At 39.6% G+C, this 27,729-nt stretch overlaps 1 protein-coding gene across 1 annotated transcript in view; it reads left to right on the forward strand.

The window, feature by feature from the left end:
* The first annotated feature begins 10,733 nt into the window (after positions 1 to 10,733).
* Positions 10,734 to 27,729, forward strand: part of zswim5 (zinc finger, SWIM-type containing 5) — a 268,233-nt gene continuing 251,237 nt past the window's right edge. Inside the window, exon 1 of the mRNA XM_060830519.1 lies at positions 10,734 to 11,262. Coding sequence (XP_060686502.1) covers positions 10,854 to 11,262 — 409 coding nt within the window. The 5' untranslated portion in view covers positions 10,734 to 10,853. The remainder of the gene's footprint in view (positions 11,263 to 27,729) is intronic.

Below are 27,729 nucleotides of genomic sequence, written 5' to 3' on the forward strand. Positions count from 1 at the left end.
TATCATGATGATCAGAGAGACATGGCTCAAGGATGGACAGACTGGCAGCTTAATGTTTCAGGGTATAGATGTGATAAGAAGGATAGGTTGGGAGTGAGGTGCAAGAGAGGAGAGAGTGGCACTTTTGATTAGGGATAATATTATGCTGCACTTAGGGAAGGTATTCGTGTGAATATGTCCAGGAAAGTTATTTGGGTGGAACTGAGAAATAAGAAAGGGATGATCACCTCATTGAGATTATATATAAACTCCACCCCAACAGTCAGCGGGATATTGAACAACAAATTAGTAAGGAGATCTCAGTTATCTCTAAGAAGTATGGGGGGGTAATGGTAAGGGATTTTACCTTTCCAAACATAGACTGCCATTATGTTAAGGGCTTGAATAGAGAGGAATTTGTTAAGTGTGTACAAGAACATTTTCTGATTCAGTATGTGGATGTACCTACTAGAGAAGGAGCAAAACTTGACCTACTATTGGGAAATAAGGCAGGGCAGATGACTGAAGTGTCAGTGGGAGAACGCTTTGGGACCAGCGATCATAATTCTATTAGTTTTAAAATATTGATGGAAAAGGATAGACCAGATTTAAAAGTTAAAGTTCTAAAAGGAAGGAAGGCCAATTTTGATGGCATTAGACAAGTTGATTGGGAGGGGTGGGTGGATATTTGCAGGTAGAAGGACAGCTGGAAAATATCAAGTCATCAAAAATGAATTTATGACAGTCCAGAAATAGTATATTCTTGCTGGGTGAAGTCAAAGAGTGGTAAGTGTAGGGAATGCTGGATGATGAAAGAAATTGAGGATTTGGTCAAGAAAAAGAAGGAAACATATGTCAGGTATGAACAACAGAGATTGAGTGAATCCCCACAACAGTATAAAGGCAATAGAAGTATACTTAAGATGGAAGTCAAGACGGCTAAAAGGGGACAAGAGATAGCTTTGACAAACAGGGTTAATGAGAATCCAAAGTGATTCTGTAAGTACATTAAGGACAAAAGAGTAGCTAGGGAGAGAATAGGGTCCTTTAAAGATCAGCACGGCTGCATGCGCTTGGAATTGCAGAAGATGGGGGAGATACTAAACAAGTATTTTGCATCAGTGTTTACTGTGGAGAAGGATGTGGAAGTGAGAGAATCTGGGGAAATAAATAACAACATCTTGAAACATGTCCGTATTACAGAGCATTAGATGCTGGATGTCTTAAAATGCATAAAAGTGGATAAATCCACAGGACCAGATCAGGTGCACCCTACACCTTTGTAGGAAGCTAGGGAAGTGATTGCTAGGCCCTTTGCTGAGGTATTTGTATCATCGATAGCCACATGTGAGGTGCCAGAAGACAGGAGGTTGGTTAATGCGGTGCCACTATTTAAAAAAGGCAGTAATGAAAATCCAGGGAACTATAGATCAGTGTGTCTGACATCAGTGGTGGGCAAGTTCATGGATGAGATCCTGAGGGGCAGGTTTTGCATGTATTTGGAAAGGCAAGGACTGATTAGGGATAGTCAACATGGCTTTATGCTTGGGAAATCACAATTGAAATTTTTGAAAAAGTAACAAAGAGGATTGATTAAGGCAGCACGGTAGACATAATCTATATGGATTTCAGTAAGGCATTCGACAAGGTTCCTAATGGGAGACTGGTTAACAAGGTTAGATCACATAGAATACAGGGAGAACTATCAATTTGCATTTAGAACCGGCTCAAAGGTAGGAGACAGCGGGTGATGGTGAAAGGTTGCTTTTCAGACTGGAGTCCTGTGACCAGCAGTATGCCACAAGGATCAGTGCTGGGTTCACTGCTTTTTGTCATTTATGTAAATGATTTGGATGTGAACATAAGAGGTTTCTTTTGATAAGTTTGCAGATGACACCAAAATTTATTGTGTAGAGGACAGTGAAGAAGATTACCTCAAAGTTCAATGGGATCTTAATCAGATGGGCAATGGATCGAGAAGTGGCAGATGGAGTTTAATTTAGATAAATGTGAGGTTCTGCACTTTGGAAAGGCAAATCAGGGTAGGACTAATTACTTCATGTTAAGGTTGTGGGGAGTGTTGCTGAACAAAGAGACCTTGGAGTTCAGGTTCAAAGTTTCTTAAAAGTGGAGTTGCATGTAAACAGGATATTGAAGAAGGCATTTAATATGCTTTCCTTTATTGGTCAGTGCATTGAGTATAGGAGTTGGGAGGTCATGTTATGGCTGTGCAGGACATTAGTTAGGCAACTTTTGGGGTACTGCATACAATTCTGGTCTCCTGGCTACAGGAAGGATGTCGAGAAACTTGAAATGGTTCAGAAAAGATTTCCAAGTTTGTTGCCAGGATTGATGGGCTTGAGCTAAAGGGAGAGGCTGAAACAACTGGGGCTATTTTCCCTGGAGTGTCGGAAGTTAAGGGATGACCTTATAGAGGTTTATAAAATCACAAGCGACATGGATAGGGTTAATAGCCAAGGTTTTTCCCTGGGGTGGGGGAATCCAAAGCTAGAGGGCATAGGTTTAAGGTGAGAGGGGAGAGATTTAAACAGGACCTAAGGGGTAACTTTGTCACATCTTTTTGAACTTGTCTTCTTTGCCTTCTCCACCCTCACCTCAACAAGTGCTAGAAGTTCATCGATTCCTTTGACACCATGATTAAGACATTTGATTAGCTGCCTCTGGCAGTTTCCTCCCACTCTCTAGTCAGATGAACCAGGCTTCCTCTAAGCCTTCCCATGCCATAGTCCTAAACTGTATCTCTCTCTCTCTAGTTCCTTTTCCTAATTCACCTCCTATGAACTTATCTTGTGTGAGACCTATTTTATATTCTCTACTATCAGCAGCCATGCCTCCAGACATTAGAATATTGACCTCTCCAATTCCCTTTCTAATTCTCTTCATCTCTACCCTACTTTCCACCTATAAAACCTATCTTTATGACCAAGGTTTTCAGGACATTTCTGATATTTATGTGACTCCATGCTATGATTTGTTTCATACTAACCCTGGGAGGCACCTGGAAACATAAGGCTACTGATGCCAGTTTCTTTCCTCCCAAAAGGGAAAACAAGTTACAATTACATCACACTGTGTATACTTCAATCAGTTGATCAGGATATGCCATTAACAGCGGTGTCTATGCAGTTAGTCCTGTTATCCTGTCACAAGGTGTAAGAAGTGGGGTACATAAGATACAAACATTTATTGATTCCTGTAGCCCTGCATTCTAGGAGGGGTAGTAATAAACATCAAAATTAGACATGTAGTGGACAGTGAAGAAGGTTACCTCAGAGTAAAACATGATCTTGATCAGGTGGCCAATGGGCCGAGGAGTGGCAAATGGAGTTTAATTTAGATAAATGTGAGATGCTGCATTTTGGAAAGGCAAATCAGGACAGGACTTATACACTTAATGTAAGGTCTTGTGGAATGTTGCTGATCAAAGAACTTGGAGTGCAGGTTCATAGTTCCTTGAAAGTGTAATCTCAGGGAGATAGAGTAGGGAAGAAGGTGTTTGGTTTGCTTTCCTTTATTGGTCAGTACATTGAGTATAGGAGTTGGGAGGTCATATTACGGCTGTACAGGACATTGCTTAGGTCACTTTTGGAAATATTGTGTGCAATTCTGGTCTCCCTCCTATAGGAAGGATGTTGTGAAATTTGAAAGGGTACAGAAAAGATTTACAAGTGAGTTGTCAGGTTTGGAGGGTTTGAACTATAGGGAGAGGCTGAATAGGCTGCATCCGAGGTTTTTTGGGTGACCTTTTAGAGGTATATAAAGTCATGAGGGACATGGATAGGGTAAAAAGACAAGGTCTTTTCCTGGAGTGGGTGTGTCCAGAACCAAAGGGCATAGATTTAAGGTGAGAGGAGAAAGATATAAAAGGGGACCTATGTGGCAAGTTTTTACGCAAAGGGTCATGTGTGTATGGAATGAGCTGCCAGCGAAAGTGGTGGAGGCTGGTACAAGAAACATTTAAAAGGCATCTAGATGGGTATATGAATAGAAAGGGTTTAGAGGGATATGGGCCAGGTGCTGACAAATAGGACTAGATTAATTTAGGATATCTGGTCAGCATGAACAAGTTGGACCAAACAGTCTGTTTCTGTGCTGTACATCCCTATGACTCTGATAGAATCTTATTTTAATTATATCCGTCCTTTCTTTCCCATTTATTTTTCTATTTGTTAGATTCAAATGTTGAGTGTTAATAAATGGAGAGGCATGGGAATGCAACAAACTGCCAGAATCTTCTTGTACAGTGACAAAGCATGTAAATCTGGTAGCAAAGCGCTGTTCTCACTTTCGAGGTCTTCCAGACATTGATTAAGGAATGTGAGTTTTCAAATTGTACTGCAAACTAATTAACATCTGTTAAAGCTTCAACCAACTCTTTATTGGGACTCACTCATTTATTGAAGTCACTGAAATGGGTCAATGTTAGTAGGAGAAGCTTCAACTTGCAAACTTCATTCATCAGAATCCCACTTTGGCATGACAGCTGTGAAGGTAGGACACACTGGAAGGCTAGTCGTCACAATCAAAAGCACTCCATAAGTGTGAGGAAGGCATCAGTCTCGGGATAACATCATTCTGGTTGAAAATGTTTTCCAAATTAAAGACTCTGTCATCAACTGTTAGTTGTAAATATAAGGTAGAGTCACCATAATCCCAAGGACCATAAGACTGCTCTCATTAGTGAGAGATGACTGGTGGTCACCCAACTCAATGAACATTTGAGAAGGAATGACTTCATGGCAACCTCAGTTAGAACAGGAATTGAACCTACATTGCTGGCGTCATTCTGCATTGTATTTAGCTAAATCAACCATTTAGCCAACTGAGCTCACTGACGCCCACTGTTACTAGCACCTAAATAATTATTAATTATTTTGCAGCTTTCTAAACGTTATACCTGTTACTAGTACTGAGATATAAAGTTTAGAAAGCTTCAAAATAAGAAATTTGATGTAGCACCTTTTTATCATTCTATTTAGTAAATATTAAAAATGTTTTTAAAGTAACAAATTCATAATGAGACATTGCTTGGTGGTGTTATTAACCTGAAAGAACAAGAACATAAATAAACACAAATGAAATAAACCCATTAAAAGAGCTTCAGTGATCTTGCCATTATGTCAATTCTCTATTAACTTGAAATGAGTAACTGTTTCAAGTTATTTCTACCATTCTTTTGCCAAGGTTTTTGCCTACTTCTGGCTGAGGAAAAGTTGTTTGATTACTCTCCAAAACCCTGTCCTAAAATCTATTTTTTTCCATTTTAAAAACTTGACTATGAATTTTGTCAAGTAGTTTTATAATTTATGTTCTGCAAAGGAGATGAAGGTGGATAAATCATGGTCTCACAAATTAATGTTTGTGGGCAGAATTTCTGGAGCATTTCCCCTTAATGACATCCCCTTTGAAACACTCCTTCTTCAAGGATACAGGGAATAGAGGGGCAGTCAACAAATATGAGTTGATTACAAATGGCACCAGAGCTACACACATTATCTGTCAGGCAGTGTTCCTCCAAGGACAATATCACATTGACAAAGTGAAGACCCCAGACTAATCAAAAAGAGCTTTCAGACTCATCATTTGTAATGGGGTTGGGGATCTAGTATCATTAGTCTGTGAGTTAAAGGGACAGAACATTTTGGAAAAACTGAAGTGAGAAAAACAAGAGGCATTTATAGATCACATTTCACAACCTCAGGGTGTTCCAAAGTACCTTACATCCATCTAAAAGCTTTTGAAACTTATTCACTGTTATAATGTAGGAATAATACTGAGACAGAGGAACTGTTGTGGGCGGCACGGTGGAACAGTGGTTAGCACTGCTGCCTCACAGCGCCAGAGACCCGGGTTCAATTCCCACCACAGGCGACTGTATGGAGTTTGCACGTTCTCCCCGTGTCTGCGTGGGTTTCCTCCGGGTGCTCCGGTTTCCTCCCACAGTCCAAAGATGTGCAGGTCAGGTGAATTGGCCATGCTAAATTGCCCGTAGTGTTAGGTAAGGGGTAAATGTAGGGGTATGGGTGGGTTGCGCTTTGGTGGGTCGGTGTGGACTTGTTGGGCTGAAGGGCCTGTTTCCACACTAAGTAATCTAATCTAATCTAAAAAAAAAACTACTTACACTCACTCCTGAATACCTTTCAATAAATCACTTACAACATGGAATCATATAGTGCTGAATCCTGTTTCATCCAATATTCACGGCTATGAACTTTTCTGTAGGGTCACTGGAGAGTGATCAGGAACAAGAACAAAGTTCATTAATTCAAAGTTCTGGGATACTGAAACAAAAATCGGATACCCGCGCAATTTCATCAACAGATGCCTAAGGGAAAGACAACGGAATGAGGACATGCCACAACCCAAAGGACTAGCCACACTGCCATACATCAAGAGCATTTCTGAACGGACAGCCAGACTATTGCAACCACTAGGACTCATAACAACACACAAACCAACAGCCACTCTCAGACAACAACTCATCAGAACAAAGGACCCGATACCCAGCATGAGCAAAATGCTGGGTAGTGTACAAAATCCCATGTAGGGACCGCACAAAACACTACATAGGACAAACAGGAAGACAGCTAACGATCCGCATCCATGAACACCAACTAGCCACAAAACGACATGAACAGTTTTCCTTAGTAGTCACACACGCAGATGACAAGCAACATGAATTTGACTGGGACAACATTATTATTATAGGACAAGCCAAACAGAGAACAGCCAGGGAATTCCTAGAGGCATGGCACTCATCCACAGATTCTATCAACAAGCACATCGACCTGGACCCAATATACCGGCCACTGCAGCGGACAGCTGGAACTGACAAGTGGCAGATTCAAACCACAACAAATGCCGGAGGAAAGATCACAGAAGCGCTTCACAGGAGGCTCCAAAGCACTGAGGATGTCACCTAGACAGGGGACGAAACGTCTGCAACACAAATTCCCAGCTCGGCGAACATAACCACAACAACGAGCACCCGAGCTACAAATCTTTTCACAAACTTTGAATACTGAAGGCAATTGCATCAGCCCCTGCTTGCATACTTATTTAGCAAAGCTAATAAAAATATCGTCATTTATTGTGTGGGGAATTAAATAAGGAAATAGGAAGTTATACCTCAGTTACATAGGCCATTGGTGAGACCACACCTACAGCATTTAATACAGTACAGTTCTCAAGGTGGGATATAAATATGGTGAAAAGAGTTCAGAGAAGATTTAGTAGAATAATACCTTGAATGGCCTGTCCTATTCCAAATTCATATGTACTTACTAATTCACAAGCTTGGGGCGCCTTTCCCCGGCCACTTAAACAAACTGCTCATGAAACTGAAATCACGGCACTGCAATGTCTCTAAATTAGCAAAAAAATGTGAAATGATATTCAGTTCCCACTTCTGGGAGGGAAATAAAAAAAGTCTTTGGTACTTAACTGCACATCAGGTTTAGACATTGCACCTCATTGAGCAATAGCTTGGCAACATTCACCATTTAGAGTTAGATACTAAAAATAGATTCTCAGGAAGACAAAATAAGGAAGTCTGGGGAGAAACATTTCATAGTTTATCACTGGAGACAATACTTTGGGACAAAATTGATTGGCTATAAAAACATATGGACTGGTGAATTAAACTCAGGATTGATTTGATAAAGGAAAATTTGGCTAAGTTGATTGAGTTACTTAGTAATGTTGAAAAAGGTAGTGTAGTTGATGTTGTGTAAATAGACTTTCATGTATCACTTAGCAAATTTAAAATAATTGGGATTAAGACACTGACAGTATGAATATGAAAGTGGTAAGAGACAAAAAGCAGAGAATAGAAATGAATTGTTGCTTTCAGACTGCAGGGAAATGCCTAGTCATGGTATATAAAGAACAAAACAACAGCACAGGAACAGATCATTCAGCCCTCCAAATCTGCATCACCATATTTTGTTCTTCCATGCTAAAACTGTCTTCACTTACAGGATCCGTATCCCTCTATTCTCCTCCTATTTGTGTATTTGTCCAGGTGCTTCTTGAATGCTGCTATTGTGTCTGCTTCCAACACCTCCACTGGCAACTTGTTCCAGGTACTCATCACCCCTTGTGTGAAAAACTTGCCTTGCACATCTCTCTTAAACGTTCCCCCCTCTAATTTGAACATGCATCTCCTTTTTATTGATCCCTCCATCCTATGAAAATGCCTCATACTTTCCTCTCTATCCATGCCATTCAGGGCACTGGTATTAGGATGTTGATTTGACTTAATTTCAAAACATTCAGATGACAAAATTCAAAAATGAAGGAAACTAATATGGAGGATAGTAACAGCTGTTGTGGTTCTGCTCGCCGAGCTGGAAGTTTTTGCTGCAAACGTTTCGTTCCCTGGCTAGGGAACATCATCAGTGCTGTTGGAGCCTGGTGTGAAGCGCTGCTTTGATGTTTCTTCCGGTATTTATATTGGTTTAACATCAATATAGAAACATCAAAGCAGCGCTTCACACCAGGCTCCAACAGCACTGATGATGTTCCCTAGCCAGGGAACGAAACGTTTGCAGCAAAAACTTCCAGCTCGGCGAGCAGAACCACAACAACGGATACCCGAGCTACAAATCTTCAATCAGATTTTGGATAGTAACAGCCTTCAAAGGGTCCCAGGTGATATGGCCACTTAAACAAACATGCAAAATTGAACAGAAGTGCACAGATACATATTTCGGCAGGAAGGATAGAATAAGCTAATGTAAACTAAATGACGCAATCTGAAAGAAGTACAGGAGAGAGATGGGAGAAAGTACAGAAATCTAAAATGGCAGGATACATTCAGAGCTCTGTTAAAAAGCAACGTATATTTGGCTTTTTAATAAAGGTAAGAGTACAATAGCAAGACAGTTATGCTGAAATCTTTACAAAGCAGATTAGGCCTCAGCAGGAGCATAGCGTTCAATTCTGAGCATCATTCTTCGCAAATGTTGTCAAAGCCCAAGAAGGTACAGAAGAAATTTATGAGAAGAGTCTTCTACAAGGTTGAAAGATGACTTATCCTTTTGTAAACAAACATAAATAAAACAAAAAATTAGTGGAATTGATTGACAGACAAATATCGGCCAGGTAGCAAGATAACTTTTTTATTTCTCTCATGCCCACTTGAGGGAGAAATAATGGTGCACCAGTTTAACATTTCATTATGAAGGCAGCCTCTCGGATCATACAGTCCAGCCTCAGCATTGCACTGAAGTGTCAGCCTCGATGTACAGTCTCAGGAATCTAGTTTAGAGGTGGGAGTGACATCAATGAGCCAATGCTGAGACCCAATATATGGTGGGAATTTCTCAACCACCAAAAACCACTAGTTTTCAAAATCTTAAGCTCTAATAAGAGTACAGAAAGAAAGGCAGTTTGACTAGATTTAAATGTAGGCCCCCAAAATGAAGACGTTCTGCATTTTTTTCCCCAAGCTCCTGCTAAATAATTTCCTCCAACATGAAACAAATCTCTAAATCTGCATTTAAGCATGACAGTTGGGGCAGGGCAAACATAGAATATTCAAAGAAATACACCGTGTGATACTAGGAAAAGATGGCAAGTTTGAAAATTAAAGCTTAAAAAAATCAAATTTTAACATGATAATTCATTGATTCCCTACAGTGTGAAAATAGGCCATTCAGCCCATCAAGCCCACAGCCACCCTCCAAAGAGCATCTCACCCAAACACATCACCCTACCCTAACCCTGTAATTCCCTTGGGCAATCAGCCCAAACTGCACCTCTTTAGACAGTGGGAGAAAACTCTTGTGGACTTAGCGAAACGTGCAAACCCCACACAAGACTGCCACCCAAGACTAGAGTCGAACCCGAGCGCTGTGAGGCAGTCGTGGTCACCACTGAGCAACCGTGCTGTACTAATTCAGTAAGGAATGATAAATGCTACAATAAAGTGCAAGCTTCGGATAACCTAAACTTCTTTACAGCCAATTAAGTACATTTGGAGTTTAATTACAGTTGAAAACAATAGCCAACTTGCGTATTATGTTCCTAACTTGTTAAGAAATGACGAAAAAAAAGTTGATTGAGGGATGAATATTGATTAAGACAGCAGGGATAACTCCATGGTTCTTCCATGCCACGAGATTTCTTTTATGAGAACGTTATAGGACAAGTAGAATCTCGACCATTCATCCGAAAACAAAAATAGTATCTCCGTCAAGGCAGCAGTCCATCCCGAGTGTCGGGATTTTTTAAACTGACGATCATCCGACTTGGAAGTCAGAGTGCGGACGAGCGTTCTATGGCTGGAACATCACTTAAGCGTTAAACCTCAAGAGGTCACACATCAAGCAGAAAGCGGGCAGGCGCCAGGATTTCCCCTGCTCCCGACTTGTCACGCATCCCAGACGGGGGGAGGGGGCTTGGAACCTTAGGCGCCCAGCCCGGCGGCGGCTCTTTGTGCGGCATGACCTCGGACCGCGTGACAGCCGGCTCCCTATTCAGACACACGCTCCTAATATGGCATGGAAGGGCCGCACACCAAAATTCCATGATTATGACGGATCCCGATTGACGGGGCGAGTAACCAATCGAACCCAGGAAGGGGCGGGGACAGTCCCCACAGACGTAACACAGGAGAAACGTGCCAGCCGTCATTCCGGTCTGATTGACGACCACAACTACCAATAGAGGGGCGGAAAGGCAGTTGGGCTAGTCAGCTGTGGCCAATGAGGACAAGGAGGGGGGCGGGGAGGTTTGGTTGCGCTGTGCGGAGTGTGGAGGTTTCGAATGCTGTGTTAATAAAAAGAAGCAACATTGTAGCGGTGCGGGCTGCTAGTGGATACTTTCCCTTCTCGATACTGTGGGCCAGCATGGCGGAGGAGAGAGCTCAGCTGACGGCAAAGCGTCTCTGTTCCCGGCCCTTCCCCGCTTCCAGATCGTCCCAGAAACCCGCACCGACTGGGAGAACGCACCAGCCGGAGTCTCTCCTGGATGCCAGCGCTAAAATGGTGGCGGAGAAGTGGCCCTTTCAGCAAGTGGAAGAACGTTTCTCCCGCATCCCCGAGCCCGTCCAGAGACGAATTGTTTACTGGTCTTTCCCCAGGAACGAGAGGGAGATCTGCATGTACTCATCCTTTAACTACTATTCTCCTGAGGAGACGGCAGCCGCCGCCGCGGCAGGAGGTGCAGCCGTGCCCGGGGACGATGAGAATCGCCTCCCGTTCAGGAGAGGTATTAAACTGCTGGAGAGCGGTTGCGTGGAAAATGTTCTTCAAGTAGGTGAGTGAAATTTCAAAAAAAATTATACCATCACCACAAAAATGGATTCGGTCCAGTGACACTTCCGTTTGCATTGCCACTCCGGAGAATGTTTTTCAACTGTTTGCAAAACAAATCCTACTTTTACCTCTCAACATTTGAATAGTTTTGTTTTCTGTAGAAATTAGCTTTGCAGCTTTGGCTGAGTTGAGGAAAATTAAGACGAAACAGTCTGACGTTTGATGCCACAAAAGGATGTATTTATAGCCTTTGTCGATGTCGCTGTGTTTTTTTTAATCGTGGGAAGAGTGGCTTTGAAGGGAGGGGGTGTTGATTTAGGGTTAGAAGAGGGCGGAGAGATAAATAAAAGCGACGCTGTGGTCCCAGGGAAAGGTGTGAGCCATAATTTAGATAAAGTCATGGACATTTTTTTCTCTTTGCTTGTTCAGATTACAGCTTTGAGAAGGCAAACAAAAAATGTAGCTCGCTGTTTTCTCTCGCGTAAACGAAAACAAAACATAATCTGCAGTGATTTAAATTGTGTCGAACTGTCAAAAAGGATAACGCTGTAAATTGTCTGTCAGGAATGTTCTTGACTAGAGGGGGAAATGCCAATCCAGCATTTACGCCCATAAACAGGACAAGTTCAAATGGCGATAGTTATTAACATTTTGGCCGTGGAAGGCTGATAGTCACGACTTTGCAGTGTATCAATTTTTGGAGAGAGGTAACGCTTCGAGTTTTCTTTTCTGGAAATGACTACTAACCAGTAGAGTGAAACCAGGAATAAAAGGAAACGGAAGGGAGCATGGCAATTTTCATAATAAGGATCATTTCTTTCTCTATAATGATGCCAAGGAAAAGGTGGGTGGGGGTGCAGAGAGGAGAAGGGTGGTCAAATAACATTGACCGTTGGTTTCGAATTTGTCTCACAGTCAAGTTGGTCTATTTTCATTTTATAATTACGGACCGATAATCTTGAAATTTTTAATGTTGTGTTGCGTTTCTCAGTAAAATATTTACATTTTTCCAAAAGCGAATTTGGCCTTGGTTTTTTTCATTTTTCTTCTGATTCTCATTGATGGTAGGAAACCGAGCAAATGGATAAATCCTGAGATGACACATACCCAAGGCATTCCACTTTTTTCTTACAGTTGCCTGGTTTGATTTAATAATTTCCCGTTTTTACTTGAGCTCTTGTCAGAAACGTAAATATTTTAAATGGCTAGACGACCTCGTTTGAGATAATACTTTTTATTTATAAGAACTTTACCAGTAAGCTTCTCTGCAATTTTAACAATAAGTCGTTCCTTGCATTCCATGCTCTTGTATTGAAAACTGCCTTGGAAAAACATCTGAGTGATGTTTGAACCTTTTGAGAGGTGAAACGACTTGACTGGAACTGCATAATTCCTGCAAGTTTGCACTTGTGCACTGCCCAACTTTTTAAAAAAAATTAATATATTATGAATCAGACAGCAGGAACTAGATGAAGGAGGAGACAGAGATGTTTGCATTTGTTTGTTTTTTCGCTAAGAGTCGTCATTTGTGTTTGGAATCTGAGTCTCATTGCTGCGGAGTCCGCCTGACGCTTCGCCAATGAGCTCGGCTACTTTATTCGGCTCTTGCGCTTCCGTGAAGCAAGGTCGCTCGGTGGCGCTTATCACCTGAAGTTCCAGGTTGGACAGCTGTTTGGAAGTACATTGACAAATGAAAGGATGCATTATTTGAGTATTGCAAGGGTGCCTTTCACGCACTGCAAAGATTCGGGAGGAGAAAATTAAAGCTTTTTTTTTCCCCCCGGTAGTTTAATTTGTGATCAGTTAGTGTAGAGGTCTCGTAATCGAATGGGCATTTGCGTGCGAGTGGCCAATTTTCCAATATAGCAGAGGAATCCGATTTGGAGGTGGGAGACAATTACTATTATACAGAAAGGTGTCTATATTTAAACAAGAAGTTTCAATTTAAAGAATATTTTGGCTTACAAACTCCTGCTCTAACCATTTCTTTTCTAAGGCTTTATTTAATTTGAAGTATGGCTATAAAGTAAATCGTGACTGCTTTTGCAACTATTACTCAATTGCAATACGAATTCCCAAATTTGTAATGCCAATAAGCAATAGTTCAATTCTTGTAGGTGACGTGATTCTATGGACTTATTTTCCTGGTAATATTCAAATTATAATATTCACATAATCTTTAATTTTAGGAAGGCTGCTCGCTCAAAACCTATCCAAAAGGCTTTTTAAAAAATGTTTGACAGCATTGCTTTTTTTTTGCTGAAGAAAGAGCATTTGTGTTTATTTTCCAGAGACTGTAAATGAATACTTAAATAAAAAAAATTTCTTCTTAGTTTGTCAAGAAACCTGTTTGCACATGCACCTGATTGTTTTGGCTACATAAATTATTTATAAATAGAAATCGATGAATAGTTAACTACATTAAGCTGTTTGCCCTTGAAATATTAAAAGCTAATATTTTGGCAAATGCCTTTACATTTTTATTTACATTTTTCCTTGGGGTATACACATTAAAAATTGGTTTTAGCAATAATCTTTTCCATCGTTTTTGCTCCTTCCCCTTTGTTAGGAATATGAATGCATCAGCTCTTGAGAAACTGCTTGATCTTCAGTATCTCTCAAAGTGGCCATGTATTATCCTTAAATTTGCAAAGCATTTTACTGCAAATGAGTGGAGGATATAGTTAGACCTCAGTGGCCACACACATCCAGTAGTGATCGTTGAAAAGCGATCAGAAGGGGCACACCAGGTTGATTTTTCCCTTGTTTATCCTAGGGGTACAGGATCTGGTTGAAGTGCTGTTACTGGTGCCCTGGCTGAGTTCAGCTAACACTCTGAAAGCTGGGGATTGAATGTGGGAGGTTGATCTACATGACATAACTGCATACTGAGTGAACTTGTTGAGCCATCGAAGGAATTTGTTTTGTGTAAACAAAATTTTAATTGGTAAATATTTCCATGCTAAGCATTTGGAAACTAAATTATGTTTTAGCTAGTGGTTTATGCTATTATAGAAGGTTTTTTTTGATGTAGTGGTTTAGCTTGTGCTAAGTTCTAGTCCAGAATCTGTGTTCTGAATAAAAATATTATAGAAATTTGTCTGTGCAAGATGGGTTTGATAAACTTCCTCTAGAGAGTAGCTTTTTATCCTGTATTACAGTCGTGATCACAGTTCAAATGTACTTCATTGACAGCCATCAGATTTCTCAGAGTACGTTAGCCAATGTGCCTTTATTACTCTAGTTAGTTTTCAGAATAGTTCAATTGAACATTCTTCACAGTTGGAGAAAGTCATTCTTATTGTTTATGTTCCAATAGTTACAACTATGAAATGCAAATATTATACAAATTATTTAGTAAATTTGAGCATGCAGAAATGAGATTAGTTTTGAATTGACCAAGTTATGAATGATTTACAGTATTAAACAGTTAGAGATGTGAAATGCTCCGGTTTTGAAGCAATGCATTTCTACATAAGATTTAAATTTATTAGTTTCATCTGAAGATCATATATATGCATAAATTATTCTGTGTATTAACCAACATTCTTTAGTTCTATATATTTAAAACATTGAATTAATCTCAGATTTTAAATTTCAAGAAAATAATTTTGAAGCTCTTTGTGCAAGCCAAAACTTCAAAAGCTGAAGATATTTTCTGTTAGCAAAAAGGTTTTAGTACTTCAAGAATCTCTTTTCAGGTGTGTTGGTAGGGGAAATATGCAATCTATAATAACATTAACCAAGCAGGTGTGAGAGGGAGAAGCGAAAGATAAAATTGTTGATGATAATCCACGAAGCTCAGTAAATTTGAAAAAGAGGGGAGCTGCAAGCCATCAGAATGAAGTCAATTTAACTTCAGTATTTTGACATTTTAGACCTGAATTGTTATTATAATAACAATTCTATTCAGAGACATTTCCAAATGTTTAGAATGAGAACCTTTTTGTCACAGTCTGCAGTGAAGGTGTGTAATAAAACATTCCTGTATTGCAAGTAGTGTTGGGGTGCCTTATTAATATTGAACAAAGTAAGTCCTACAGATTTAAATTTCAGCCACATGCTCATGACTGCTTCTGTCGTCAGAGATTTTACAGTTGCTTAAAATAAACGTATTGATCTCAATTTTTGATGGTTTGATATTTTTGGACTACATTGGATTACTGTATAAAGTAGTCTATTTAGTTTGCTGTAACATATTTTGTATCGAAGTGCTGGAAAGGTCTTGCTGTACTTAAATTTCTCTGGATGACCTCTATAGTCATCTTTTATCATCTTACGGTAAACATCCGGTTTATCTGTTGCAGTCCTCCATCTGGGAAGTGTAGTGATGACATGAATTACTAGAATATGTACAAGATACATTTGGATGTGGTATCCTGAAGTTTCTGCTAGATTGCAGCTTTATTTATAGGAGTGCCTTGCCTGACATCGACTAAACCAGCACCCAATTGAGGTATGTTGAGGACAAATCATGACTATGAACTATTTTCGTGCTGGTTTATTAAGCATATTGTGGAGGCTAGACCTATCCTCAAAATTTATGCCAGCCTCAAATGAAATAAATCACTGTGGCGAGTTTCTGCTCATTGTCCCTGTTTGTGGGTCTTTAAGAAGTTATTTAGATAAATCTTTTCAGATTCAAGGTCACTACTCGCCACCTTTATTGAAATATTAAAGGTGTTAATTTACTTGGAAACTAAATACTGTGCAAATAAACTATAAAATGATCAATTTCAATTTCAAGTCAATTTCAATTATTTAAAATTAGCTAGCACTCAGCTGGTGGACTCTGAATAAATCTGCTTGCTTTTCATGGCAACTACATTTTCAACTGTAAGAATAAAACTGCTGTTGAATGTATGCAAGAATTTTAAGATTGATTGCTGGATTCTGTCAGTTCAGAAAGACTTCATGTACCCAAAAATGAAATTCTGCTCCAGTGTTTTAGACAAGACTGAGTTGAGTGAATTCAGTTGTTTGAGACAAAAGTTTGGAAGTGCACTGTATGCCAGCTGTCATTTGAAATCAGTAAACAAAATTAAAGTTAACATTTGTTTGGTCATCCCGTTGAATAGCTACCAAGCAAGTTTTGATTATATTGTGGTTAAAATTGGTGAACGGTGTTTGCTATCTGTAGTTCAGTTGAGTTAACAATTATCCAAATGAAAATGCTGGACAGCCAAGACTAATATAATGTAACGTAAACCTGTAGGAGAAACAATGCTATCTTGATCATGATTCATTGTATTGAATCATATAGCTCTCGATAGAAAGATTCGTTTGCTATGCCTGTGCTTTCACTTCCAGATAGGCATGCTTTCTGAGCATGACCAGTCTCAGCAAATCAGAGGATGTATTGATTGTGTAAGAGGGGCTGGAGAGAGGTGACTGCTTGATGTTTTGAGTGAAGAATTATGCAGTGAACTTAAAACAGTAGCAAATTGCCTAAAATAAAAGCTGCTTTGTTGTTTGCAATGAGGATTGTAGAAGAACAGAAATTAATTCAAAGTCTTTAATGTTGCATTACATTGTAATTGCATAAAAATGCAAAGTGTGGGGGAAGGAGAAAAACTAAAAACTGGGAAATTAAATCAAACTTGCAGCTGGAGGTAGGATTGAACAGTCAATGGGATGAGTTTGAGTGACATCATTCAAACTGAATCTCATTTAGATAAATAAAAAGGATTCGGTCTGATTTTAAAAAAAAACAAAACTAGCTTTTTGTTCAGGTACGGCTGCCTCACATCATTAGTGTTTGTGTAAAAATGTAAATTCATATCAAGAGCAAATATTTTTCATGTGTGAAGAAATATCTTTTGTCCTAATTTCCCTAGAATGTAGGAAACAGGTTTTGTCTCTTTTTGAAGGATTTGAAGCATTTGCTTTGATATTGAAAAGGTTTAATATTGGAATAAGATGCTTCCTAATTTAACCTTTTTTTACAATTTAATTAGAACAACATCAATTGTAGCGCTTTTTAAACAAAATGTCTTGATGATTGCCATTGTTCGTTTGAGCCTAGTGAATATCAGCAAGACTAGTGGAGAATTACAACTAAGTCCATGTCTGCGTAGACATACATTCCCAGCAGGGGTCACTGGTTAGTCATGCGGATTAGGAAACCTGGCTGCTATTTCCAATACATCTTCCATGCCCAGGCACACTGAGGACAGTTGTTGGACCCAATCGCAACCCAGCTAAAAGCTAATCCACCACAGACCACTGATCGAATTTGGCATGTTTTTTTGTCTGTATGACTCAGCATCACAATAGGCAGTCAATTTAGCAAATGGCCTATTGGGAGTACCAAAATGGTAACATTATTTTTAAAGAAGCAGTATAAAGCTGCTAACACAATAGTTTATCCGGTTTAAGATAGTAAGAGCATATAAGGTTTAACCATTCTATTACGTAGACTGTGTTGTTTAACGGCTGCACATCGTTCTAAATGCACTTTGAAAACGGGGCTCATTTAGATTTCATGTGAACAACTGACTCTGTTCAATATTGCATCAACATAATATTTATCGTAAAAGAACAATAGATATTGGCAGTTATGACTAGAACTAAAGTATGCAGATATTTTACACATATTTTGATTGTATTTACCTTGAGTATAGGAGACTGGTGGGTGGTCTGATTGAGTTGGCTAGAAGATTTTGTTAGGGTTGATGTGGAAAAGCTACTAACTGGTGGCAAGAAAATTGGGAACAAGGGGGCAGCATAATCTTAAAACTATTTAGTTATGCTGAAAAACACAATCAGGAAATACTTGTTCACACGAAGGAGAGTTTAAAAAATTGGTACACCTTGTCCACAAAGAGTTTTGGAGAGAGAGAGATTTTTCTTGGATTTGGGGAAATGAGCATTATGAAGCAAAGGAAGAAAAGTGGAAATGCCATGCAAATCAAATTGAATACAGGAGGACACCTGAGGAGCTGAATGGACTACTCCTATATCAGTGATTTAAAAACATTAATAAATCAAGGATACTGATAATAAAATTCTGATGGTTTGTCATTGTTATCTGAATTCTTTTGATTGTGTTACTGCCTTGAAAGGGAGACAGTCTATTTTTAAAAATTGTTTTGGCGGTTTCAGATATAAAAGCATACTTCAAAATTTGGTTTACTTGGTCTTGATGCTTAGTAATGTTTGTGCTGCAGGATTAATAACTCAAGTTATTGGTACATGGAAAAATAATTGCTATTTGTCATGGGGAGTGGAACATTGGCCAGTACTGTCTTTTTAACCTTTTAGTATGGAAATAAAGTACTTTTTTCATACCAATCATCATTTTTATTTAGGTTAAAGGGATAAACATGCACATAATAATTAATGTACTTATTACATTTAATTGATTTTTCAGAGTGGTAACTCTATCTTACTGACTTTCATTCAAAACGTGACTTCTGCTGAAGCCTGTTGCCATGATTGAGTCTTGACATTTTAAAACAGTGAATAATTCCATGTGTGTGAAGGTATTTGTTTTTCAATGGTAATACAGTGTCTGGGGATAGAACATTGGGGAACCAGGCCTGTGGTGCCCTGCATTCTCAATCTCCAAAGTGATGATATCAATACTCATTTAAAACAGAAAACCTACACAAGATTTTACAGTGGGCGTTAGCCGTGATACCTCACATCCCGTATGCAAATGAAAAAATACAACTTTAAAAATGTCCTTGATGCTAGGTTTTTCGTAGAATACATGCAGTAATTAGGTTAAAGAGAAACCAATCTTACTATGTGTCATTTGTACTTGAGTTGCAAAAAATCTGTTGAGAGTAATGATTAAGGCTCAACGCCATGACTTTCCTCAACCTATAGGATTAGTTTAAAAGCAGGAGTAAACTGGATGAAACTTGAAAATGTTGATATCTGGATATCATACTCTTGTTGTGATGTACGCACTTAGATCTCCTGATATGCACTTTTTCATTCTGTCTGCATTGTTGTGCAGCATTTATGTGACGTGCTTCACCTGCCTCTGTCATGTGGACCAAGTTCTCTGAGAGGAGAGTGTAGCTAACAGTACTCATTCAATGCTATACCACTGATAGTAGTCAAAGTTGTTTGAGTTAATTCAGCTGTTTGTCCAGATTAGTGTTTTGGCACAAAAATAATTTGTTTGATAACAAGTTTACTCTTGTTTTTACCTGAATTTCGGTGGAGTCAGGGAATATTTAAATGAGTTGCACATTCTTCCCATGTCTGAGTGGGTTTCCTCGGTGCTCCGCTTTCTTCCCACAGTCCAAAATTGTGCAGGTTAGGTGAATTGGCCATACTAAATTGCCCGTCATGTTAGGTGAAGGGATAAATGTCAGGGAATGGTTCTGGGTGAGTTACTCTTCGGAGGGTTGGTGTGGACTTGTTGGGGCAAAGGGCCAGTTTCCACACCATAAGTAATCTAATCAAAAAATATTTCAGATTATTTATAATAATTTGTACTAGGTAGTTTTTTTTTGTGTGGAATTCACATCGCTATTTACAAGCTGATTTGTTGCACTGCTTTGATTGTTACAAAAATTGCTATACTTTCTGTGAAATTTAAAAATGCAGGCCTAAATTTCTTTAAGTGGAAATGTTAGTAAAAATTGTATCTAGATTGTACCAATATTTACATCGATGATTTGCAATGGAATATTCAAAAAAATTTCAATACAGCATAATGTATTAAACAAATGAAAATCATCATGTTTAAGAGTCTCAGGAAAGTGTCATAGTTTGAAACAGCCTCCATGTTGAAGATCATCTTTATAAATGAAAAATTAAGTTTTGAAGCAATCAAACATAATTTATGTAAATTAGGTGATGCTAAAGAAAATAGTCGTAGAAGTTTTTAAAATTAAAATTTGAATGAGAATAATTCTGGTGCCATAAAACTATAGAAAGTTGGTTTCAGTTCTAATGAGAAGAAATAAAACAATATTCAGCGCCGTCCAAAAATGTATCTCTGAGCTGGCAGAAATTCAGCAAATTTGCACTTTTGTATAGATTGGGACTATCTTATTGTGTGACAGAGGGTTTTGGTATAGACCTCAGAGTTATCAGGTAAGATTTATAATATTATACCTCGTAGAAAAATCAGTGGAGGTCACCATTTATGGTTAAACATCCAAGATCTTTTGTGCCAAAACACAGCACTATGCCAGTCATTGTTGTTGTTTTAAGTTTCCAAAAATTCTGGGTCACAATAACATCTTTGCACTGGTAATGTTGACTACTGTGTGCCTCCCTGAAGAAGGGCTCATGCTTGGAACGTCGATTCTCCTGCTTTTTGGATGTTGCCTGACCTGTTGCACTTTTCCAGCAACACATTTTCTACTGTGTGCAGCCATATTTAAATATATGCCTGGGTGCAGGGAGTGGACAAAGTTTGCAGAAGAAATATTGAGTTGTATGACTTTCACCTTCAATTTTGGGATTCCTAGCCCAGGGCTAATTAAAATTCGTATCTGCTCAGCACCTTTTTTAAAATCAGCTGTGGATTGGCAAATACAACTTTAGTTATGTTATGTGCATTGCAATAAATCCATACTGTATTTACAGTAAAACACATGCAGAACCCAGTTGTCTGTTCTCCTGAGTTTGGTGGTTAGTTGAATGTTCGTCTGTGGAAGCTTAAGGCTTTCTTTTAAATCATACAGTAGGATTTGCATCTAAGCTTTGTTTACAGTGTGCTTGCCTTTTTATTATAATAAACTTGAAGCAAATATTTAAAAAAAGAAAGATCCTCCTTTCCCATAGCCCTGTTTCATGCCACAGTGTTCTTAGATATTAATATTTTATGTATATTTTAATTTGAGTTGGGTTTCTAAAACAGATTCTTGTTCGCATGCATGACAGCTGTACCCCATGCTGCGTATGGCCATTAAATTATGTGAATAATCCACAGCGGATCAGCTGTTACATACAGGATGCATTTGATCCTCTGTCTGTAGCTGTCCATTAATGAGTCCTGACAACGGCCAATGGGTAGGTTCAGTGCTGCATACAGTGGGATTTTGTTCAGCCTTGACCCAAATATTTTGGAGAGTATTGTCTTTAGTCAAATAACTTAGAGATGGATGATTTGGCCATGGATAAATGAAAGAAACCGCATGCATTTTGTACAGGAAGTTGGCTTCATTGTTAACTAAATTTCTAAAACAGTGTAATCCTGGTGAATAGATCACCAGAATTGTCTTGTTTGAATTTCTATAGCTAGAGTAAATTTGCATTTTCATATACTGTGTCAGTTAACGTACTAACTCTGTGCATTGAGGTTCCTTATATAACAGGTAATTTGTAATTGGATCTTCTTTTGTATGGTTGTAAAGCATCACTATTTGTTCAAGAAAGAATAAGTAACCGTGAGTATGTGCTTTTTCCAGCCAATCCACAAAGTCCAGCTTGCAATTTAATTTTAAAATATTATTTTATTTAAGTGTAGTCACAAATGCAGAATGCAGATTCTTTCATCTAACCTTACACCTTCTTGTGAAAACCCTAGATTCTGCAGGGGTGTAATTAGTGTTTGAGTTGTTGTGATCCTGGACGAGCCCCCAATATTTGAGACTAATGGGCAAGTTGGATCATTATGATCTGAGTCGAAAAGTGAGGTGCTGGAAAAAGCTTAGCAGGTCAGACAGCATCTGAGGAGCAGATCAGGCATAATCCCTTCATCGGAAATGTTCTGACTTTGACCATAATCCTTTAAGGAAAGTAATGTGGGAAAGAATCAAAGAGAGTATGTAGCAGGATTTCAGTGTGGAATTCAAATGCCAAAAGAATTACTGTACAAGCTTGAGCAACATAATCTTAATGTCTATGACTAAATAGATATACTGAACAAGGTATGATTCTAAACCAAATACTACATGTGCAGCTTGCATATGATGTTCAGGATTAACATAATTCCTATTTACTTTAAGTAACAAACAATGATTGATCACTTCGCCCAATAACATAGATCTAACCCAAATGTTCAGTCATCAAATCTCAATAAAACTGTCTGTCTGCTTTGCAAGAGATTCCAATTCTTCAGTTTCAAAGATCTGAAACTGGATCACCATGAAAGCCTCTCTGATTTGGACTGGTTCAACAACCATCGCTTCTTGGTTGGTCACTTGAGACAAAGTTCATCAGGACTTTTGAGAATGTTCCCAAAGATCTAATTACAGGCAAAATTTCAGCCAGTTTCACTGAGCTGCTGTTGAATTTCTCGAAGCTTCAATCATTAACAGCTATATCAATCGCTGTGGGCTTCTTTCACCCAATTTCAGCTGCTCTGAACCATTAGTAATTCCCAGGGCTTCTTCTAAGCCCTAACCCTTTCCCATAGTATGAAGTCCCCTGGAACTGAAGTGCTTTTCTGCCCAGCACTCTCCCAGCTTCAAACTACGGCTCACTTCTCCTAGTAAACACCCAATAAAATGTAACCAGGGAAATCTTCCTAATTTCCACTTAACTCTGTAATTATGTAGCCTACTCTGAACTATCCTTATCCTGACTTTTAGGTTAATTAACCTTCATTTACAATTTCTTAAGACCATAAGACATAGGAGTGGTAGTAAGGCCATTTGCCCCATCGAGTCCACTTCGCCATTCAATCATGGCTGATGGGCATTTCAACTCCACTTACCCGCATTCTCCCCGTAGCCCTTAATTCCTCGTGACATCAAGAATCTATCAATCTCTGCCTTGAAGACATTTAGCGTCCCGGCCTCCACTGCACTCTGCGGCAATGAATTCTACAGGCCACCACTCTCTGGCTGAAGAAATGTCTCTGCATTTCTGTTCTGAATTGACCCCCTCTAATTCTAAGGCTGTGTCCACAGGTCCTAGTCTCCTCGCCTAATGGAAACAATTTCCTAGCGTCCACCCTTTCCAAGCCATGTATTATCTTGTAAGTTTCTATTTAGTCTCCCCTTAATCTTCTAAACTCCAATGAATACAATCCCAGGATCCTCAGCCGTTCCTTGTATGTTCGACCAACCATTCCAGGGATCATCCGTGTGAATCTCCGCTGGACACGTAGCAGTGCCAGTATGTCCTTCCTGAGGTGTGGGGACCAAAACCAAATGGGGCCTAACCAGAGCTTTATAAAGTCTCAGTAGCACAACGGTGCTTCTTTGAGTTTACTGAATGCTTTTCTTTTTAAGTCATTTAGATTCAAATCCCATTATAAAACAATTTCTCTGGACCCTCTGAAGTCGTGTAAGCACCATGTCTGCAGTCTAGCAATGACCTTTAGATTACTTAGTGTGGAAACAGGCCATTTGGCCCAACAAGCCCACCCAGATTCTCCGAAGAGCAACCCACCCAGACCCATTCCCCAACATTTGCCCCTTCACCTAACACTATGGGCAAGTTAGCATGGCCAATTCACCTAACCTGCACATTTTTGGACTGTGGGAGGAAACCGGAGTACCCGGAGGAAACCCACACAGACATGGGGAGAATGAGCAAACTCCACACAGACAGCTGCCTGAGGTGGGAATTGAGCCCGGGTCTCTGGCGCTGTGATCCACACCTTTCTAGCTGTTAACCTCTTAAAGTAACATAACCAGCTTTTTAAGATGCCTCGGTTTCATTAATGCCTTTTCTGCTGCTAAAATTAAATTCTTACTATCAAGAATTGGATACTAAAATACAAAATGCATGCACAAAAAATTACATTTTCAAAATATTTTTCCTTTGCGCACCAAGGAACTAGCAGTTAACAAGTGTTCTTTCTACGGTTGTAAATGTTATGATCTTGCTTCTTCTTAATATATAACTATTCGTGTCATCTTCTAAAATGTAGAAGATGATTAAGAATAGGAATCAAATCTCAAAGATGCTGTGTTCATATGATTGGCTTGTCTGAGAGCAAATAAAACCTTGCATGTCAAAGGTCAATCCTGAGAATTATCAGACATTTGAGCATGAAATCATTTTGTGAATCCCACACTTGACTACACTTAACATCGTAATCATTACTGTCAAATAACTGATACTGTACAAAACTTGTATCCTCTTGCTGCATGTTATTCAAGACTTTGAAGATGTTAATTGGTTAAGGTGATTACCTCATTTATGATGCCCAGTCTCTCTTTCAGTGCATTTTAGCTTGAGGCTCTGGTAAATATGTAGTTTGAAATTAGACTGTTTCTGTGGGGTGATAAGAAAGAGAATACAAGATGAGAATTCTTCGATGCAGGGAGAATTTAGGGTGTTGGTGTAATATTAGCATGTTTTGCAGACTGTCTGAATAAATGATTTTGGGAATTACATTGTTGAAGTTACTCTGTATTTAAGTAGTAATAAGGCCACTCATTAAGAGTACTTTTTAAACAAACTAAATTACTTTGGATTAGCTCAGCCAAATTGTCGTACACCTCAGCGGCATTCAGCATAGGATGTTGCAAATTATTTGTTCACAGTAGATTATATTTGAACTTTTCTGTCACCATATCCTTTGTATGCAATTCTGCATTCTTTTCCACCATGTTCAGCTGTCTGTCCTTTGCAAGATGTAGTTCCCCTCATGCTTTAACGTGAGATAATTTTGCTATATGCCAGTGCCATTGCTAGGGCATCTTGTCGGTAATAGCTGAACAGAAACCCCTCCCCCTCCTGCGAGGGGCACATTGGATAGAATAACAGATTCATTCTTAATCTGCCACACCATGACGATCACATGACCAACAGGTCTGGCGGCAAAATTTCAGCCTGGAACATCTGGCTTACAGGCAGGTGCCCCACCTATTGAGCTATAAGACCTCCATGCCTTTTTAATAAATTTAACTTTTGACATCATCTTCTTATCTAAAGATTTAACTGTGTGACAGTTTTTTTTTTCTCTTTTTCAGTACTTCAGTGTAACTGAAGTACACGAAACTGGAAGGACCATGCTCTATTCCATTTCCTTGCTGAGTTAGCTAAACAGGGATTGTAAAGTTACAATTACCGTGCTGTCTCTGGGTTGAGCTGTGGAAATAAGCTATGCCTGAACAATGGGAGGTCTGGCAAGGAGAGGATGAGACTTGGATGTGAAGGACCTGGGGTCAACAGCCATACCGTTCTCCCCATTAACGCTTATGCATGACTAACTGCCATGTGGAGCAAATAGCTTTGGGCTGTGGTGCTCGTGGAATCATTTCTCAGCAAAACTACAAACCTTACGAAGAGACAATGACTTTAGGAAAACAGAAAATGAGCAAATTGTAAAAACAGACTAGTTCTAATGCTGTACTATTAAAGTATACGCATGTGGTTGATTAGAGCTGGGTGATCGATCATGCTGTTAACTTCATTAGGGAAAATATTTGAATCAGTACTGTTGAACTTGATTGCAGAGAAGAGCTGATTTAACATGAACAGAGAGGTCATTAACTTATTACCATTTACTTGAGTCGGCTAGATTTAAAATTTTCTAATTTGCTGATGACGCTGAAACAAGCAATGCAATAATTGTAAAGTTGCTCAGATGCTAAAAGTAATTTTTAATTTTATTTTATCATGTACACTTTAGAAGATAAAAAGATTCTGCTCAGCTTGACTCTTCACCTCTCCTTCTCCTTTCTATCCTAAATACTTAAATCTGACTAAAGATGGAATTTTTGTTTCTCGACTAATCTAATCATATCTGCTGAAACTTTCCCTTTTTTTCATATTTTTTATAATTGTCAATCTATTTATTTCATGGAAGCAAGATGTATGGATATACGAAATAATAGAACAAAGCTCTTCATACAAATCATAAAAATCGTGATTTGATCATCTCTTCCTTCACCATCCCATAGCTTCTTGCTACTTAGCCAAGCTTAAGTAATGCATTCCAAAATATTTTCTTCCTGGTTGACCTCTTACAGGTCTAAACTTCAAATCAATTTTCTATTCTTTTGTTACCTCCTAGATTATTTTTCTCTAATGCCACCCTCATAACCCCGTGGGCGGCACGGTGGCACAGTGGTTAGCACTGCTGCCTCACAGCGCCTGAGACCCGGGTTCAATTCCCGACTCAGGCGACTGACTGTGTGGAGTTTGCACGTTCTCCCCGTGTCTGCGTGGGTTTCCTCCGGGTGCTCCGGTTTCCTCCCACAGTCCAAAGATGTGCGGGTCAGGTGAATTGGCCGTGCTAAATTGCCTGTCGTGTTAGGTAAGGGGTAAATGTAGGGGTATGGGTGGGTTTCGCTTCGGCGGGTCGGTGTGGACCTGTTGGGCCGAAGGGCCTGTTTCCACACTGTAAGTAATCTAATCTAACCTCTTCACCCGTCGCCCTCAAAAAAAGGGAAACGCCACCTTGTCAAAAATGCAACTTATAACACCTTGTTTTTTCTTTTAAGAGCCTCACTTGGCTATATTTTCACTGCCCTCCATTGATTCTCAGTCCCTCAGTGAGCTTGTCCCAGTAGGTGAAAATGAGGATTGCAGATGCTGGAGATCAGAGTCAAGATTAGAGTGGTTCTGGAAAAGCACAGCAGGTCAGGCAGCACCTGAGGAGCAGGAAAATCGACGTTTCAGGCAAAAGCCCTTCATCAGGAATGAGGCAGGGAGCCCCAGGGGTGGAGAGGTAAATGGGAGGGAGTGTGGGGCTGGGGAGAAGGTAGCTAAGAGTGCAATAGGTGGATGGAGGTGGGATGAAGGTGATTAGGTCAGAGAGAAGGGTAGAGCGGATAGGTGGGAAGGAAGATTGGCAGGTAGGTAGGTCATGAGGATGGTGCAAAGCTGGCAGGTTGGAATTGGAATAAGGTGGGGAAAGGGAAATGAGAAACTGGTAAAGTCCACATTGATGCCGTGGGGTTGAAGTGTGCCTAGGCAGAAGATGATCTCTGGGATACCTGCACCAATCAACCCCGCCACCCCATGACCGAACATTTCAACCCCCCACTCTGCTGAGGACATACAGGTCCAGGGCTTCCTCACCACCTGACACCTAGAGGGAGAACATCTTCTGCTACACCCTCATCTCCAACCTATCACCTTTATCCCCACCTCCATCCACCTATTGCACTCTTAGCTACCTTCTCCCCCAGCCCCACCCCCATCCTCAGGCTCCCTGCCTCGTTTCTGATGAAGGGCTTTTGCCCGAAACATCGATTTTCCTGCTTCACATATGCTGCCTGGCTTGCTGTGCTTTTCCAGCACCACTCTAATCTTGTCCCAGTAGTCCTAAACTCCAAGACCTTTTATCAGCTCATGTCTCTGTCTTCAACTCACACTCCACGTTGGTTGCTCAGGACTACTGTTTGGAATTCATTTGCATTTGACTATTCATTCTACTGCACTTTCTGTAGTAAGACCCACAATTTAATTCCTTTTGGGTGAAGAAATTTTCCTAACTTTTTCTCCAAATTTCTGTCCTCCTTTGATTTATCATTCCTTGTTCTTAAGTCTTCCAAACCTGGTCAAATTGTTTCTTTCTACCCACCCTATAAATTTATTTTTAACAACTCCTAAAACCTCTGTCAAGTCACTCCCTTAAACGTCTGCATTC

This window comes from Hemiscyllium ocellatum, chromosome 9 (assembly GCF_020745735.1).
Source record: "Hemiscyllium ocellatum isolate sHemOce1 chromosome 9, sHemOce1.pat.X.cur, whole genome shotgun sequence".
NCBI classification, from domain to species: Eukaryota; Metazoa; Chordata; class Chondrichthyes; order Orectolobiformes; family Hemiscylliidae; genus Hemiscyllium; species Hemiscyllium ocellatum.